Genomic DNA, 19,785 nt, shown 5'->3' with positions numbered 1-19,785 from the left:
TATATTTAAAAAAAAAAAAAAAAAAAAAAAGAAATTAAATGCAAAAACTTGTCAGGATATTGTTGAGCCTGAGGTACTAGATGTGAAAAGTTAAAATTGCAGTCACAATATTTTTTTGAATTTGTGTTTAACAGAAGTTCATACCCATTTTTTAAAAAGCCAAAGGAAAATTCAATGCGGTCACCAATTTGGGTCTAAGTGAACTTAACATGAACTTTTAATGATCAATCTATTAAGAGAACTTTATAAAATATCAAAACATCCCTTGACTATTTGTTCAAGGGAATTATTCAGATTAAAATCTAATCTTTCAGAGATACCATTTAAAAACTAGGTTCTACAAAGGAAATTTACACAAATATAGCACTAATCAATTACCAAATTGCATGTGCCATTTTCATAAATTTATAGGGACTTGAAGGTTTTTTTTTTTTAAACCTTCATCTTCTGTCTCAGCATCAGTTCTAAGATAGAAGAGTGGCAAGAGCTAGACAATTGGGGTTAAGGGACTTGCCCAGGGTCACGTAGCTAGGAAGTAGCTGAAGCCACATTTGAACCCAATTCCTCTCAACTCAAGCCAGGACCTCTTAAAAAAAATTTTTTTTAATGGATAGATTTCAGAGGCTTTCTTAATTTCATTGGGATTCTGAAATTTTCTTCAGAGGTAAAAATATCTCCCAGCTGTGAATCTTAAAACTGCTCAGACTCTACCTTAGAACATTTGATTAAGGCTATTCCCCATTTAAACAATGGAGGTACTTGATCAGGAATGTATTAGGAATTTTAACATTACTCCACCCATACTTAGGCATACTTTAGGGGAAGATAAAGTTGTAAAACTCCTTACTGAACAATGAAAAAGTCCCTAACTCATACTTATAGTGAGGCCAAAACCTTAAGCTAGATCTATTTTTAGAACTAATACAAAAGGGTGCTAAGTACCTATAAAGGTTAAATTAATCACTAAAAGGTCAAGCAACTTACAAAGGTTTAGCAAGAGGTGTGAAGTTTTAGTCTACTCAGGGAAGGTGATTAACAAAAGAAGATGTGAATTAAGAATGGTCAGGCCTGTGGAAACCGTCTACTGTGATTGGTAGATGTGAAAATTTAGGGGAAGTGACATAAGAGAAATTTCTCTTTAAAAGGAGCTGGCTCTCTCAACTTAGGGTTAATTGGCTCTTGGACTAGTTGGAGTAGCTGGGCCTCTGAACTTAGTTGGAGTTTTGCTTGGGACAAAATCTTGTGGTGAGTGGATAAGAGACTGACTTAGTTTTCTCTCTTAAAGAGAAAGGCCTAGGCCATTTGGCCTAGGCCCTAGGCCTTTTCCTACTATTTCATCTTACTCTCTCTCCCTTCCCTTAATTCCTTCATTCATATTAATTAAAATCTCCATAAAACCCAGCTGACTTGGGTATTTCATATTTAGGAATTTTTCCCATGGTGACCCCTTATTTTTGATATAAAATCAAGACACTAAAATTATTTTTACAGTTTTGGCAATTCACAGTTTTGAAACCATATTTTCGCGGTCACACAGCTCTAACAATGTGGAAAACCAATAATTACGGACTAGTAATAAATGGAGAGGCAGAATGGAACAGTGAATAGGGAACTGGTCTCTGATGACAAAAAGCCCTGGTTTCAAGTTCTACCTTTAATATTTGGTGGCTGTATGACCTCAGAAAAGTCATTCACTTTTCAATGCTCCCAGCCATTCTCTAAGAATATGTACCTCAGATTTTCCTTTTATAATCTAAATGGTAGCATATAACATTTACTTAATTTGTGATCCTATGTTTGCTTTGATCCTTCTACTCTTCTTGGGTCAATAAAAAGCTTCTTTCCTTCTATTTTCTCTCTCTCTCACAAGAAGAAACATTCTCTCAAGGTCTTAATTACTTTTATTGGTATATATTGGAAGGAGAGATGGAGAAATCTGATGAAACTGGCACTTTGGGATTCTACCTTGGAAAACCAAAATGTGGATACTGCTGTGATAGCGGTGGAATGGATAGGATTTTGTTTTGGAACATATGCTTTCAGAATAGACAAGGAAAGTATTTCTCATATCTTTCCTTAACAAAGACTCTAACAAAAGGTGTTGAAACTTACCTGACAGAAGGTCAGAGGAACAATTGAGAATGGTAGTTTCTGGTTGTATCCAACTAAGTGGAATTTCATCTGGTTTAGGAGAGCCCATCACCACAATTTCAGCCTCATTAAGCTAAAAAGAAAAGAAGCAAAATGGGATTTAATGAATGCTTTTAAAAAAGATTTAATATTACTGTATTATATACATAGTTCTTCCTACTTGATTGTATGCTCCAGCAAAGCAAGGATGATATCTGAATGAAACTTTCTAACTCCCTTAGGACAATGTTTTGCATAAATATTTGTTGAATCAAAATGAATGGAACAGATAGACGTCCATTGAAATACAAAGAGGATACACTAATATGGAAGGGGTGGGGGTAAAACACAAGACTTGGAAAACCCTCCATTTTAGGTTAGGTTTTCTCCTAACATTTCTTTGATTTCTTATTTCAAAAAGGGGGGGGGGGACACAAGAGGAGGGTGTTATCTTTGGTTTCCTATAAACAGGCTTCCAAAGTTAGTATCACTTTAGTAACCTCTTCATTCTTGTATGCTGCAAATTATTTGTGCCATGGAATCCAAAAGAAGATCTATTTGTAATTGTTATGGTATCCTCACTTTGTATCTGAGCGATACTATTATGAAGACTTTCTAGGAACCCAAGGAAGACTCTTATTTACAGTGGGAACTTGACTGGTTGTTTGCCAAGCTCCCCATCTGAACAAAGTAATAAAATAATAGTTATCACAAAAAAATGCAATCATCTTATGTAAACCTTAAAATTTCTTAGACTTATAAATGTTGGAAATTTCACCATTGGGAAATTTCATACTTGAAAAATTTCCTACTGATGGTCTATTGGAATGTGAACCCCCCCCCCCCTTGGCATGGGAGGGTCCTTCTCCTCCCTACTTAAGATTTCTTTAGGACAGAAACCTTTTGCTGAACAATGGAAAGGGCTTTGACCTATGCTTAAGCATAGAACAGGAAGTTCTTTGAGTCATGATTGATTTTAGAATTGATACAATAGAGATACTTGGAATGACAGAACCAGGTCTTGGAACTTCCAATCTCCACCCTGCTCAGGGTAACAGGATTTAGGAAGGGCTGCAGCAAAGGATCAAGATTTAATTATTTGAGAATATGACCTTCAACAGACATGTGCAAAGCCACAGACCTCTGGGCGGTCCTGGGTTAAGCTAGAGCCACCATTGGCACAGGGAAGACATGGACAGTGATTGGTAGATGTGAGAACTGAGGGGAGGGAACTGAGATGGTTTCCTTAAAGATAGCGGGGTCTGAGGACTAGAGAGGTTGGAGAGGTTTTGCTCTGAGAGGTTGTGCTCTGAGAAGCTTGCTCTGAAGGAAGCTGGAGGTGGAGGCCCCTGAGACTGTTTCTCCATTTTGGTCATGTGAGTGATAGGGACTGATCTCTTTTCTTTGCCTCAGCTATCTAAGGGCTTGGGCCTTTTGGCCCAGCCAAAACAGAGGGGGTATTTAAGCCCTATTCCCTTCTCTCTCTTTCTCTCTCTCTCTCTCTCTCTCTCTCTCTCTCTCTCTCTCTCTAATACCTTTCTTCCTCCTGTTTGTAATTAAACTCCATAAAAGGTTGACTGCTGACTTGAGTTTTCATTAAGGAATTACATAGCTGAATTCCTTGGCGACCTTAAATTAATATATATCAGTCTTTTAAAGTGATTTCCTTGTCACACTTATCTACTATTGATTTATCTTCCACAGCTTAGCAATGATTTGTACCCAGACATTAGGCCTTGGAGGTGGTTCTGCTCTGATCTCAGAATTAATGGAGCAGAGTCATTCCAATTCATGGACTAGAGAAGATGATTAAGCTTGAACATTGTAAGACACCTCAGAGATCTGATGGTAGACCTCTGAATTCCTCATGCCTTTCATCCTCATTTCCATCCACTTATCATTCCCTGCTTGTCTTTGCTTTCAACTCCCTTTAAAAAATAGACAGAAAGAGTTGAGGAAAGAAAGAAGTTACAGGGGAAGAGTAGGGCACCTTGTTTCTTTAGTAATACAGAAAATATGTTCATTGATCTCTCTTTGTTTTTGGGGTTGTGGAAGGTAGTATTTCAGGATCATGGGGGGGTACCATTAAGACCCCAATTCATGGCTTTCTCTTGTTCTAGGGTTTGCATGGGCAAAAGGGAAAACAAAAAGTAAACGTCTTTTGGTGTCCTTAAGACTAGGAGAAAAGAATAGAGGGTTGGCATTTCAAATACCAATGACAACAGTTATAAAGGAGCTTTTCCATAAATCATGATTGTACTTCAGTATCTAAATATAAAAAAGTTCTCCAAAATATCATTATGTAAAAATATCAATGGAGCATAATATTCTGGGGCATAATTTTTGTGAAATACTCAGTATGGACCAGGAAAAAGAAGTGATGAATTCTTAGCCTGGGACTCATGGATGCCCTTAGGGTCTAAGGATAAATATCAGGGGAGCTATGATTTTGGTTGGGGAATGAGACTGAACCCAGGAATACCTGAGTTCAAATCTGTACTCAGACACTTGCTGGCCATGTGAACCCTGGGCAAACCACTTAACTTCTGCTTGCCTCAATTTCCTCAAATATAAAATGGGGACAATGATATCACCTTTGTCTGAGGGTGGTTGTAAGGATCTTCATTTCAATATAATTGTTTTTTTAAAATAATTCTATGTATTTTATTTTATATATTTAAAACTTAATTCTAAGAAGAAGAAAAAAAGAAGTGGTGAAATGATGATCAGATCTGGGGTCTGGCAGCATTTACTATGATTCTGTTATTCCATTTATCTCCCCCTCTCTCCAGCCCCCAGAAAATTAGAATAATAATATCTTCTAGGGTTTTTGTGTGTGACTATTTTGTCCTGATTTTCTTCTACCTATCTGAACTCTCTGCCTTGGTTTCCTCTGAAAGACCTTCAGATCACGCCTGCTAACCATGGGTGTGTCCCACAGTCTAGATCTAGACAGGTCCCACTGTCCTAGATCTTCTCTCATCCCCTTAAATTGTGAATCAGAAGCCAGACTCCCTTTTTGCACTGCTCTTGAGTCATACAAAAATGATTTTTATATTTTAAAATACAGTAAAACTTTATTTAAAAATGTAAAAAATATTTTTTAGCTCATAGGCAAAAAAAGAGAGCTATACTTGCTCACCCTTGCTCTAGATTATTTCATTTGGTGATCTTATCAGCTCCCTTGAATTTGTCATCTCTATGCTTTCCTAATCTCTAGCCTTACATTTCCAATTCCCTATTGGACACCTCAAACTGGTTGTTCCACTGACATCTTCAATTCAACACATCCCAAACAGAACTCATTCTTCCTCCACAAAAAACTCCTCCCCCCTTCAAAACTTAAAAAAAAAATTAATGTCAAGGGTTCTTCCATTCTCCCAGTTCTCTAATCTTGTAACCCAAACATCATCCTCAACCTCTATCTCTCATCTCCCTCATTCCCCATCCAATCTATTGCTCAGACACATCTCACCTGTGCAACATTGCTTAGTTATTCCCCTGACTCTTTTCTGATACTGCCATCAATCTGGTACGCACATCTCCTGACCCTGGACCACTGCAAATGCATGCTGGTGGGGCAGCCTGCCTCAAATATCTTTGCACTTAGCTCTCAAAGTGAGATTCCTAAAGGATAGATCTTATTGTATGAGTCCCCCTGGTTAATTAAAAACCAGTGGCTTCCTATTGCCCCCTATGTTAAATATAAAATCCTGTGTAGTATTCAAAGTCCTTCCAAACCTCTTACCCTCTACCTTTCAGCCTTCTTACACCTTAAATCTTCCCTTATACTCTGTAATCCAGTGATAATGGCCTCCTTGCTGTTTCCCAAATAAGATGTACCATCTCTTGGCTCAGGGAATTTTCTCTGGTTGTACCCCATGTTTAGAATGTTCTTCCTCCTCACCACTACCTCCCAGCTTCTTTGGTTTCCTTCAAGTCTCAGCTAAAATTCCAGAGAGCCTTTCTTGACTCTCCTTAAATCTGATGTCTTCCTTTTGTGGATAATTTTCAATTTACTGAATTATATAACTTGTTTGTACATTGCTGTCTTGCATGTTCTCTCTCCTATTAGACTACAATCTCCTTGAGAACAGGGATTGCCTTTAACTTTTTTTGTCTCTAGTACTTTGCAGAGTGACAGATACATGCATCTTAATGTTTATTGACTGCCACAAATATGGAAATGATGAAAAATGATTAATTGTCTATAGAAGGAAACTGAAAAAGTATAACCCAATACAAATAAATATAAAAGCAGGGATGAAAAAATAACAACCCATGATTCCTGTTAGAAAACAGATTGGCTGTGATTCAATCTAAAGTGTCTACATAGAGCCAACTAATCCCACCTCTAAAAATCAGCATCCAGAGGGAACTTCATCAGTTTGATGGCATGCAAAGGGGAAATACAAAACATAAAATGTTTTAACATTGCTACAAGAAAGCAGCCTGATTAATCACACTATAAAAGGGCAAAAAAAAAAACAACAAAAAAACAACTAACACTTGCCTAAACGACCACTCTTGTTTCTATAACTACAGGACCACAACACAGCTAAGCTGAACAAAGACATGTAACGGTATTTTCTGCAGCCAAATATTAACAGCAGTTGGGTCAGTTCAAGTAGCACATGCTATCTGCTGGCTGTATCTAAAAAACAGCTGGACATTCTGGTGATGTCACAAATGAGAAAAAATTTTCCAGTGGGTGGAAGGCTTTAAAACATCTGCATAAAAACGATATCTCTTTCCTATATATACACACTACTGTCAGAAGCTGAGCCACAACAAAGGGCAAGCTTTCAGAGAAGTGTTTAAAAAATAATCAGCTATTCAAGAATCCAATGGTCTTAGACAAGAGTAGCAAAAATGTAGCCCTTTAAATCTGTATACAAATCAAGATAATGCCACCCAGACTTAAATGGTAGAGAAATGGAGAATCGGCCAAGGGTTCCCTCAGGTCCCACAAGAACACTTTTAACTCTGCATTGTATCTCTGCTACAACTAGTACTTTTTATTACTTATAAATCACTTAAACATCAGCCTTACCTCCTCCTCAAACTCATAAACATTCATACTCCTAAATCAACAATGTTAATATAAAATCAGAGGACAGCTAATCCCACAGTGCAGGAGAGCAAAATATCTTCCCGTAGCAATAATTGTAAGGCACAAATTATAGTATGTTGGGGGCAAGGGCAGGGAGAGAAGGAGCCAGGAGGGAAGGCAGAAAACTGGATACTCAAATGAGCAAGCAATCCACTACAAAACAAGGAAAGATTCCAATGGGCTAGGATTCTAGATATATAACCAACCTCATTGTCTGTTTCTTTTCCCCATTCCCTAACTCAGGAGACCTGCGCCAAGAAATGACTCAAAACGGTTTCATAACTAAATACTGATTTCTCCAATGAGATTTAAGACTTTGAATGAACCACCCATTCCCAAGACAAAAAATATTAAAATGATATCGAGACTACAGATAATACTTGAAGGTATGGAATTACCAGACACTATGGATAGTCCAAAATCTATTCTCTAAGTGTTAGATGATAAAACTTTTGCCCATATCAACCTTAGTATGATATTAGCAAGCCAGATTTTGAAAATAAAAGATAAAAATTAGGCATAAATTACCATTTGATATGTTCTTTGGAATTTTTATTCCTTTTTGGTTTTTGTTTCTTTTTCTTACAAGAGTTGGGAGGAAGATATGGGAAACTAAATATACAGAAATGAGTGTTGATAGAAATATCAAAAGGCACCAATAAAATCTATTTTTTAAAATAACATGAAAAACATGGACTATCATACATATTATAAATATCATACATATCATAAATATCAATATCAACATATTATAAATAAGTAAAATTTTATTTACTTACATATGCATGTATATAAAACACATATAACATTTTTCTTAATTCTTTGAACATCAAAGACCAAAAAAACCTTTACCCAAAAAGATCATAAAGGATTTGGGACTGAACTCCCACTGTGGAAGCCTCCCTCTAGCAATGCTGAGAAAGACTACTCTTTCCTAACTGAGCATCTTAAGGAATTGTCTGGGACACAGGAGAAGTTAAGTGACTTTTGACTATATAGTCTGTATGTCAGAAGTAGGACTTAAAACCTTATCTCCTGACTTCAAGGTTTTTCCTCTGGAAATTATGCTGGTGTGGTGTGGTGTGGTGTGGTGTGTGTGTGTGTGTCTGTCTGTCTGTGTAAAGTGTAAATAGAAGGAATTTATAGATCTTAATTTTATATTGTTCCCTTGTAGTGAGTCTTACTTACATTATCCCTGCTTACAAGAATTCTTTTTTTCTCCCCTTTCTTGAACCTGTATAAAAGGTTTACTTTCACTTAGATTTCATATCAATACTTCCATGGATCCATGAATACATCAATATGGGCATTCCTTCTACCGGTATAAATCAGCAACCCATTCATGCCTGCCCATCCAGTGTGATTCCTATTTTGGACATATACGTTATGGAGTTTTTTACATCTCTTTTGAGTGCAAGTCAACCTTGGGACCATGTCACAGCTTACTTATCCATCCATAATGCTGAATCTTCTGAAAATGTAATTTCCCATGATTCTTACTAAGAGAATAGTGATGTTCAATTCAGTTTCTTTAGCAAGCATTTTTCAAATATATACTATGTCACAGGCAGTAAACTGGGCACTTTTTTTCTTTCAGGATTTAAATGGATTTTTTTTTTTACATTTAAAGCTTTTTGTAATCTTGGTCCTAATCTAACTGTAAAGAATTATTAAACATCACTATAATCTAAACAAATTGTTCCTTATACATAGCATCCCATCTCCCATCTATCTCTATGCCTTTGCTCAGGCTCTCCCTCATCCCTAGAATTCACTCCTTCTTCGTTTCTTCCTCTTAGAATCCCTAGTTTTCTTCAAGTCTCAGCTAAAGTGCCACCTTTTACAAGAAGCCTTTCTTGATCCTTATAGCTACTCATGGTCTAACTCCCCAAATTATATCATATATGGTTTTTGTCTGTCAGACTATATGCTTCTCTGGGCAGGAATCATTCTGGAGCAGGAATAGTACCCAGCAAGTGTGTAGTGCTGCTTAATAAAAGCTTGTTGACAGGAAGAAAACCCTAAATAGTCCATGGTCTTACATTGAAGTTCTATTGTTTTCCACAAAAAATTTGTGTTCTAAATTGCTGCCCTTGGCACTAAATCTCTAAACCTGAAAAAAGACAGCAAATGTTTCTTAAGGTAGGTTCTAGGCGTTCTTTCAGCTTCATTTTTGGTGACTATCTTACACTGATTAAATTTCTTTATGAAATGGCAGTAAGCCAGTGTTTTTACCTTTATCCATCTCAAATTTCTAAATGAAAAGCTCATTTAAACAAGTTGAGTTGGAACCATCCTAATGAAATACAGTACACTCTTATCTTTGTTCTTTTCTGATATTGAAATGGTTCCCATCTTATAACTACTCATTTACTGTCTGTTAAAATGTAAATTTCATTTTTTGGTGGCAGTATTTGGTGTTATCTATCTTTAGTGATTTCCAATTTTCTTTTTAAGGAAAGCATTCATGATATAGACGTGCAAAAATTACAAGTAATTATTAAGCCTTCGAATGCTTTGATTTCTTAATCTCAAACCCAATTTTCCAATTTTTTTTTTGGCTATCTCCCCATCACTGAAATTATTTATTTATTTACCAGCAAGCTATTTAATTAATTAATTAACTATTTCTTTAAACTGCCCAAATTATGTATTCTTACTAACACTGATGCTTCTCCTTAACATTTGAGGCCAGTGCTACCAGCAAAGAAGGGAAAATAATGCATGAGAGGTAGGTTCTGGGTCCCTCCTGCCTGAGTTCTGAATTGGAATTTAAATTTTTTTTTCAGGTGAGAACAACATTATAGAATTTAGGTTCTGTAACACTATCATTACAGCATTATAGTTCAGCTATATCATGGGATTATGTAGTCTTTTCTGGTTTAGTCTGGGAAACCAATCATCATTTATTAAGTTTATTTTTCTGGGAAAATGGCTTTGGAGTCCCAAGCAACTGATTTACAAGGGAACTTTTGGAATATAATCTGTATAAGAAAGAAACAGCCTAAAATTAAGTTTAGACCAGTATATACCACAGTAAGGCTAAAATGGATACATATATATACATATATATCCTGAGAATTAAATGTTATATCATTAAAAACTTAGGAAAGACACATTCCTTATATAACTTTTTTTAGGTGAGGAAGTTCCTAACCAAATATGGTATGGAGACAATAAAAAAGGTAAAAAATAAATAAATAAATAAAGGTAAAAAGAATCATTTTTTAAAACCCCTTACCTTCCACCTTAGAACCAATACATAGTATTGGTTCTAAGGCAGAAGTTTGGTAAGGGCAGTGGGGATTAAGTGACTTGCTCAGGGTTATACAGCTAGGTAAAATAGATCATTTTAATGATATGAAGTTGAAAAGCTACTAGAATAAGAAAGGAAGTCATTGAGAGGAAGACAATTTTTACCTGGAATATCTTTAATTAGTCCGCTAAGTAAGATAAAGAACTAAACCAAACAAGGCAAGTGCCATTCTCCTATTAATAAGGAGTTCAAAGAACATGAACAAACAGTTCTCAAAAGGACTTCAAACTACTAACAACCATGTGAAAGACTGTTCTAAACCACAAAATACAAACCACAACTTGGAGTTTCCACTTCACAACCAGTTAACTGCCAAAGAAGACTTAAGGGGAGTCATTAATGTTGAAGGAAATGTGGAAACCTTCAAACACTAATACGTTGAGGGAGCTGGGAATGAGTTTGGTCATTGACAACAGTTGAAATTATGCTAACAAGATTGCTAAAATGTTTATGCTTTTTGTCACAGGGTTCCCACTGGTACATGTTTGTTTGTTTTTGTTTTGAAGAGGGCTACCAGGCGATGTTCTGACATGCATGCAAACTGGGTTAAAGTGAGGTAGAGCTGCAGCCTCACTCTCCCTCTTATGGAGTCATCCAAGTCTAGTGACAAGAGAAAGCAATGGCCGGGGATGCACTGGATGGCTGTGGCATCTCTGATGTCTGATCAAGCTCTAGGTACCACACAGAGCCTGCTTCAGCTATTTCTCTGGCTGTTGGAACAAATTGTTTTTATCTGGTCATTCCACTTGGGGAAGTCTTCACATGGTTGGCGTAGACTATAGTCACACAAGTGGCTGATGCTTTGAGAAGGAAATGGCAAACCACTCTAGGATCTTTGCCAAGAAAAGCTCAAATTGAGGCCCTGAAGAGTTTGATTAAAAAACAACTGAAAGATAACATCGATGGCTGGACTAATTTATAGCTCCACCAATAGTGCATTAGTGTCTCACTGGTAGATTGACAAGAAGGTCCATAGATACCAATATTTTTGTTAAACACATTATGGTACATGAGTGTTACAAGATAGGACTGAACCCTAACATGAATGCAGAGAAATATGAGAAGATTTATATGAACTGATATAAAGGGAAGTAAGGAAAACCAGGAAAATTATATACATGAGGATTATAGTAATATAAGCAGAAAAAAAAATTAACATGAGAGTTATCTTGTTAAAATAATCAAGTTTATTTAACCATGAAGAAAAGATGAGAAATGTACTACCCTCCCCTTAGTGGAGAGGTAGGGGCATATGGGAGAAGAACATTGCATATACTGTTAGACACAGTTGATATGTTTGTTAGTTTTGCCTATTTTTTTCTTTTATTCTTTGTAGGGGAGCAGGAGAATATATTTGGAAATGAAAGTGATATAGAAGCAAAATTTAGTCATTCCTTTTTAAAAAAACTGACTATATTAACAATTTATGTTGATATTAATTCCATTTTAGACTATAACCTTTTAAAGGGTGGAGATCTTGTATATATTTTCTATGGAGCATTCTACTATAAAGCTATTACTTCCTGGAAATGAATCATTGTAAAAATTCATTACAGAAAGAAATAATGTCAAACCACTTTCAGTAAAGCATTCCTCAAGTACTCAGATTTTGGCAAGATAAATGAACTTTTCACTAAAGGTATTTCCCCACTTTGCAAACACGCAGTCAATGATTCAGTGATCTCACTGCAAGAGTATTTTTCCTGCCTTTCAGAAACTGGGTATATTTGTTATCCCTTTTCTCATTTGTGATCAGAAGAAATAATTAGCATTTAAAATGAAAAGCACATCTTAATGTTATGTCATAAATTAGACTGAATACAAGTCAAATGGATTCAGAAGAAATAATGATTACAATATAAGTTTACTAAACTTTTCCCCCAAAGAGTTGTAAATGACCTTCCTTTAACTCTTCAATAAGAGAGCATATCAAAGATATTCATCTGAGTCCAAATTGAATACATAGAGCCTTTGAATGAAAATGAAGTTAATACCTATGGTGAGAGCAGATAGAAGGTACTGTAATTAGGACAGAAAATTCAAGGAAAATGTAACTAGAAATATTGTGGCAGCAACATAACATTGCTATTTATTTAAAATAATTTGTCTCCATGGAAAAAAAAGCAAATTACAAAATGGGGTGGGGAGGATGGCTTTGTTTTAATATAGCTTAATGGATCAGAAAACAAAAAAAGGACCAAAGAAACAAAATCATAGAATTCTGAAGTTTTGATTCCCAGAGCAAAAGAAGCCAACACACATTACTTGGAGACACTAGAGGACTGGTGATTTATGTTTATGCTATTAACCACATACTTTAATATAAACAGCATTAGTTAATATGTCAAGTTAATGTGGATTAATGTTGCTTTGGAAACTTTGGCCTTCTATCTCCTGACATTTGGGCTTTTTTGATTGTGAACCTCCCATTACATTAATAGGCTTCTGCATGTTATTTCCTTTGAGATTTTAAAAGCATTCTCTTTGTTAAAATTAAAAAAGGGAGGGGGGGAGAGATAATAAAGAAGCCTGCAACAGCCCATGAGCTGTGAAGATTAGAGGAAGAAAATAGATTTGGTTCTTCATATATGATGGAAATCCAAAAGACACATTATGATGTTGAGTCATGCCCTCTATGGATGGAGGGGTTTGGTAGGTAATAATGAATTATCTAGTGGGGAGGTAGATATTCTATTAATATGTACTGTTGGGGCAGCTATGTGGCAGAACCAGGTCTGGAAATAGGTCATCTTGGGATCAACCCTGGGCAAATCTCTTAACCCTGACTGTTTAGCCCTTCTTGCCCCTTGGCCTTAGAATCAGTTCTAGGGACAGAAGGTAAAAGTTAAAAAAAAAAAAAGATTTCCACCCCATTGTATGTGTGGATTTAAGTGAAGCAAAACTAAGAAATGAGAGAAAAGGCAAGAACCTAATGACATACCGTGAGATACAGAAGTGTTTGGAGCAAAAACTGAAAGCCAGGATAAGTACCCATTGACCCTAAAAGGATATGTCTTAGGATCACAGAATCATAGATTTAGGTCTGGAAAGGATCTTGGAGGTTCGCCAATGAGATCAGAGTTTACAAGAGAATCAAAGGCCAATGGGGAGCCTTCTGCTGGGAACACATATGAGAGAAAACCAGGTTTGACTCCTCTATGCCTTTGATAGTGTCCATCACCTTCTTCACATCACTCTCTCCTTTCCATGACACGACTCTTCTCTGCTTCTCCTCCTGTTGGACCACTCCTGTCTCCTTTGCTAGATCTTCACCCAGGCTCTCTCCTGCACCTTCTTTCTTTTTCTCTAGATGCCATTTAGCACAGTGACTTCTTCAGCTGCCATGGATTCAATGATCTCAGATCTATTTATCTTGCCCTAACTTCCAGGCCTCTTGGACCTACAGACTGGCATCTCTAACTGCCTATTTCACATCTTCAACTGGATATCCTGTAGACATCTTAAACTCAACACATCCGGAACTGATCAATATCTCCCCTCCCATCCTCGGTCATTCCAAACTTCCCTCTTCACCTCCAGAGTACCTGCCGCCTAGATGCCATCCCCACTCATCATTCTCCGTCCTTCATATCCATTCCGAGGGGGCAAAGCCAAGATGGCAGCTCAGTAGCAGCAAAAGCCCAAACCACTCTGACTGGCCTTCCAAATCAATCTTTACAAAGTGCTTCAGAACAGCAGGAATAAAAATCCAACAGCAAGACAGAGTCAGGAGGCCTTGCATACCCACTCTGCTGCCAAAGCCCAACAACAGTTTTACATTCATAACATTTCTTGCACATACTCCCTTCTCTGCTTTGACATGGCAACTATGATGGTGAAGGATTGTATCACATCACACTAGACTCTTAGAATAGTCTGCTGGTTGGTTCTTTTGTTTGCAATCTCTTCCCTGATCCAGCCAGTCCTCTAATCAGTTGCCAAAGTGATCTTCCTAAGTACGGGTCTCACAGGTATGACCAACGAATATCCTACTTGATAAACTCCAGGCTCCCTATCACCTCCAGGATCCAAAAATAAAATCCTATTTTGCATTCAAAGCCCTTCATAACCTGCCTCCTGTCCCCCCCAACTTTCTAGTCTTTTTACAGCATACCATTTACCATTCCTTTACATACTCTGCTATCTAGTGACAAGGTCTACCTACTCTTTTTTGAATAAAACACTCCATCTCCCAACTCTTATTATTTTCACTGGATATTATTCCCTAAACCAGGAAAGTCAGCTTACCTAAAAGTTAAATCAGTGTTTTTATTTTCATTCATAGGGACTGAAAAAAATTTCCTATCGATTTACTAGGGCTAGTTTTAAATAACTCAGTACTAAGCAAGGGATTTAAGTGTGTTTGAAGGGAACCCTTTCTCCTCCCAGTCATATATTGGGGTCATCCTATCTGTGTCCCTGCACTGAATGCATTATGTCACTTGAGAATGCTCCAGCTTGAGTCACAAGACAGTGAGCTAGGCACATGGACCAACTGGGAAAAGATCAGGTTAAGATCCAGGGGAAAAAGAGAAGAAATAAAAGAAGGGCTTCCAGGAAGCACATGCTCTCTATTCCCTTGGACACAGCTGGCAGGATGCTGGCTGAGAGCCAGGAGGTGGAGAGTAGAATAGACTTTAATAGTTCTATATCTATCTGTCCTTTTTTATTCAAGTAAATATTAATAAACTCTATGGAAACTAAGAACAAGAGTGTTAATTTAATTTAGTTTTTACATGTGGAAGAGGGTTAGATTATCTTAAATGACCTCTGATTAAATAATATGCCCACACACAGCTGTAATTTGCAAAAGTGCCTCTGGGCATATGAATGGTCAAATTCTGTGTCAGCTGATGGTAAGAACATCCTGACTTGGGAGTCTGGAGATCTGAATGAAAATCCTGGCTCTGTCACTTAACCAGCTGTATGACCTCAAATGAGTAAGTTCATGTCTCTAGACCTCAGGTTTCTCGTCTATAAGATGAGGAGACTGGACTATATGATCTCTAAAATTCCTTTCCAGAGACTTAATTATTAGTCCTTTTCTTCATTTTCAGTAAAGTGGAAGGATAGGATCCAAATGAAGAAAGAATAAGGTGGAAGATAGAAGCATTAAATGACCTTTTAGTGATATCAGGGAATATAAAATGGTAGATTATTAGCAGTATCATTACTACTAAATGTAAGCAACTTTCATGGTTTAGGGGAGTTTAGGTAATAAAAAAATATTAGCTGACATTTACAGGGCTTCTTTTGGCTTATAAAATACTTTCTATCTGTTCTTTCACTTGCCCTATGAAGGTTGTAGTAGGAAGAATGCTGGACTTGGAACCAGGAGACCTGGTTCTGATACTGGCTCAGCCACTTTGTTTGTGTGATTGGGCAAGCCATTCAACTTTTGGAAATCTCAATTTCCTCTTTTGGAAAGTAGAGATAATAACATCTGTGCTGTATACATCACAGAGTTGTTGCTGTAGGGAAAGTGTTTCCTAATTTCATAAATCTGAGTTATTACTATGTAGTAAGAGAATTTTAGTATTGCAGCCATTTCCTTGAGATAGAAAGTCACATCAACAGCCAGAGTTTGCAGAATTTAGCTGAGGCATTACAATTTAGCTTAATTGATTAACTGGTAAGTGACAGAAGAATTTCTGGCTCAGCTTTATTGCCTCGATTTACTTCCAATGAGTATTTCTGATCACTAGCTATAGTTTTATCGTTCATGGTTAGTCTGAAAATTCTAGTATTAAATCATCTAATGCTTACTGATCAGTTTATTCCTTTGCCTGACATAGATCTTCACCTTCGGCAATTGGTTCTTTGATATGGAAATCTTTATCTTTCCTTTCTGCCCTCAGTAAAATTCCATAGTATCCATCCTACTGATATCACTTAAATCTAGAAAAGGTTGGTGAAAATATTAGTTGAGACCCACTGGTTTCTGTGTACCATGGGATTATTCTCTGAGGAAAAAATAAACTTGTTATTAAAATGTCTCCGTTGTGATAACTACAATTGACAGCAGTATCTATCAACAAATCCTATCAACAAAAAAATTTTATGTCGACCAAAAAGTAATAATAATAAATTTTTAAAATGACTTACCCTAACTCATCCATCTAGTCAAGTAGCAAAGGCAGGATTTTCTGCTACTCTACAGAATCTAATGCCTTTAATTTTTCTAACAAATAAAACTTGCTCAAAGAGTAATGAAAAGGCCAAAATACAGGTAGCAGGGAAAGAAGAGACCTGAGGTGGGATCAGGGATTGAGAATGGTAGCATACCATGGCCTGAGGGCTTCACTGCCTGCTTGTGCATCTATAGTCCCAAAAGCCAATAATGCTTTTTATATCCTAAATAAGATAAAAACTTTTAAAGAACTGTAAAAATCATTCTGGGCTATAAAGTCTTACGTTTGTAGATCCCTGGTCTGGAGGAAACTATGGTATCAATACATGAATACCACAATTCTCCCTTAAACAGAAGATTAGGTTTGTTTATTTTTTTACACTAGAAAACTGACTAGTGATTGTTTAATTTTTTATAGTAGTACCTCAGGTCCCTGTCCTAGTGACTGGCACATAACAAGTGTTTAATAAAAGTGTTGCTTGACAGCCAACTTTTATTTAACTCTTGATAAATAGGTAACATATTAGTCTTGTGAGAGATACAAGGTTTGAACCTAAAAAGAGTATCTGATATGAACCCCCACTACCAATTTCTAGCACTGTACCCTACTCACAGCAGACATTTACTAAATGTTGATTGCACGGAATCTATTTTTTGGATTAAAGCCTGGTAGCAAGGACTGTCTTTATCAAACTTGCTTCAGAACCTAGATTATGATGGTTGAGCTATTCCAGGAGGAGGATTAGACCTAAATACAAAGATACACAAACATGGCCAGGTTACATGTTGGTTCCAGTCCATTTCCTCTAAGGTTAGCATTATCCTTTCCACAATATACATAAGACAAGACTCACTCAAGACTTCACTATAAGATAAATGACAGAGTTTATACTAAATGATATAAGTAGAAGCCATTAAGTTATTGGCTTGGTGACCCATCCATCAGGCTATAGTTTTTAATATCTTACATAACAGTTGTAAGATTTCAATAGGAAATAACAGTGGTGTTTCCACACTTGGTTTCTAGTCTCTATCTCAGTGCTTTCATTTATCCACATTTAAAATATATGTATGCATGTGGGTGTATCTTTTCCACATGGTGGGGGGATTAGGGACACAGTGACCCTTGATCTGGAAAATCCAAGTAAAATTTTTTTGGCCTTCCTTTCATACCAGAGAAGTCTGAATGTTATCTTTTTCTTTTGGGGTGTGTTTATAGTACCTTACTGTAAAATTTGGGTTAAGTGTAGATATTACCCCTTCTATAACTCAAGGGCAAATGTTTAGCTTTTTATATATTTTAACTTAAAAAAGAAATTGTGTATATTTATGGTACAAAAAAGATAACATTTTGATATAATCCAATATTTTATAATTGGATGCATTTCTGAGTTTCTCAGCTTTTTCTGTGGGCCTTCATGTGTTGTCTGCAGCTTCTGCAAAATTTAAAAATTCCTGTTTAATTCCTTTTGCCAACCCAGGATATATCAAACCTGCAAGGGGGACAGCTGGCATGTGGAAGGGATACCTGGTTGTGGAAATTTAACAAATGGAAATGTCTATTAGACCAAATCTACTGTTAACTTTAAAAGCATTTTTAAAAAACCCTTCCCTTCTGTCTTAGAATTAATACTGTGTATTGGTTCCAAGGAAGAGCAGTGAGGACTAGGCAATGGGGGTGAAGTGATTTGTGCAGGGTGACATAGCTAGGAAGTGTACAAGGTCCCATCTGAACCCAGGACCTCCCATCTCTGGAAAAGCACTCTTTGGATCAATAAAATCTCCCTATGGCTCACTGGAATATCTAAAGTTAGCGGGAAAGGAATGCCACATTGCTGACAGCTACAATCACTCAGAGAACTCTCCCAAGTCTCCTTTAGAGCCTTTTCCTAACCGCATCACAATAAGAATTTGGTCTTGAGATCCCCTCTTGTTGACTGTAGGTGAAGGCCCTGATTTATTTTTACTTCATGCTGATAGACCTTCCCGGTAAAATCAGCCTTTTCTGAGGGGCTTGTGGTTTGGGAAAAACGAGAGACAAAATCCATTGAAGCAGAATAAAACAAACAGGCCTCTGTTTTCTGGCCTATTTCTTCTACACACAGTTGGGATTTACCTGATTTGTCACAGCTGGAAAGCCTTTAAAATAGGCCCTTCCAGCTGCGCTTCAGATCCCGGCTTTAAACTCATCCCACAGGAGAATGGGTGTGTGCCTGCTCACATCCCCTTCCCCAGCTATCTCCAGGCTTGGCGCTGGGTCGCTTTTCAAGCAATAAATGTGCATGGGCTAGTCAAACAGTATTGGGACCTGGGATCGATCCATTTCTTGGGGGGCTTCTAGCAAAGCCTCTGGGACCCCAAACAAGGTTTAGTTTGGGGGCCCACCCAGTCATTCTCGTAGAGATTACAAGGGTTCTAGAGAACAGGAAGGGATGTGTGTAAGAGATTCCCCAGACCGCCAGCCTTAGGTCAAGGCTGGGGCTTTGGCTTCAGAACCTCCCAATCAGAGCTCTTCTGCATAAGGCTAAATTGGCAGGCGGCCCGGGACTCCCCCTCCCTCACTCTGGGAAGTATAAGGTGATTGCCGCCGCCCCCCCCCCCCCCCCACTCTAGGAAGTATATGGTGAATGCCTGCCCTCCCCGACTCTTGAAATTACTGGCAGAACGCATTAGGAAGATCCTAGGTCAGTGCCCCGGTCTCACGTTTGTTCTTAATTCTCCATAATAGCAGAGGCTATTCCTCAACCCTGAACTCTTAACTACGCAAGCCACCATGACTACAGATCCGACTCCACGGGGATCTCTATTTAAAAAGAAAAAGGAAAAGGCTTTAAATGGTGAGCTCCCGGTACACGGGGCTCACAAAGGGGGGAGAATAAACACGGGGATGGATTAAAGATGAAGTTTCCCATTTGGCTCACGTTCCCCAATACAGGACCACACAGGAGCTGGCCGGCTCCCTCCCTCAAGCTACAGGTTAAAAAAAAAAAGAATCCTAAAAAGTAAACGTCGTTTACTTGGGCCCTTCGGACCCTGCTTATTCAATGAGAATAGGGAGTAATGGCTAGATTTATCCGGAGAGTAAGGACGCGGCTC

The 19,785-nt window shown here is 37.5% G+C and overlaps 1 protein-coding gene across 4 annotated transcripts in view; it reads right to left on the bottom strand.

The window, feature by feature from the left end:
- Window positions 1-19,785, bottom strand: part of MTHFD1L (methylenetetrahydrofolate dehydrogenase (NADP+ dependent) 1 like) — a 293,067-nt gene that overhangs the window by 233,078 nt on the left and 40,204 nt on the right. For all 4 annotated transcript variants that reach the window (XM_007484726.3, XM_007484725.2, XM_056818928.1 and 1 more), the window contains exon 8: window positions 2,113-2,224. In XM_007484726.3, the coding sequence (XP_007484788.1) occupies window positions 2,113-2,224 (112 nt within the window). The remainder of the gene's footprint in view (window positions 1-2,112; window positions 2,225-19,785) is intronic.

The sequence above is a fragment of the Monodelphis domestica genome, chromosome 2 (assembly GCF_027887165.1).
Source record: "Monodelphis domestica isolate mMonDom1 chromosome 2, mMonDom1.pri, whole genome shotgun sequence".
NCBI lineage: Eukaryota > Metazoa > Chordata > Mammalia > Didelphimorphia > Didelphidae > Monodelphis > Monodelphis domestica.
The sequence above is the reverse complement of the archived record's forward strand: the minus strand, read 5'-3'. Positions and strand labels throughout refer to the sequence as shown.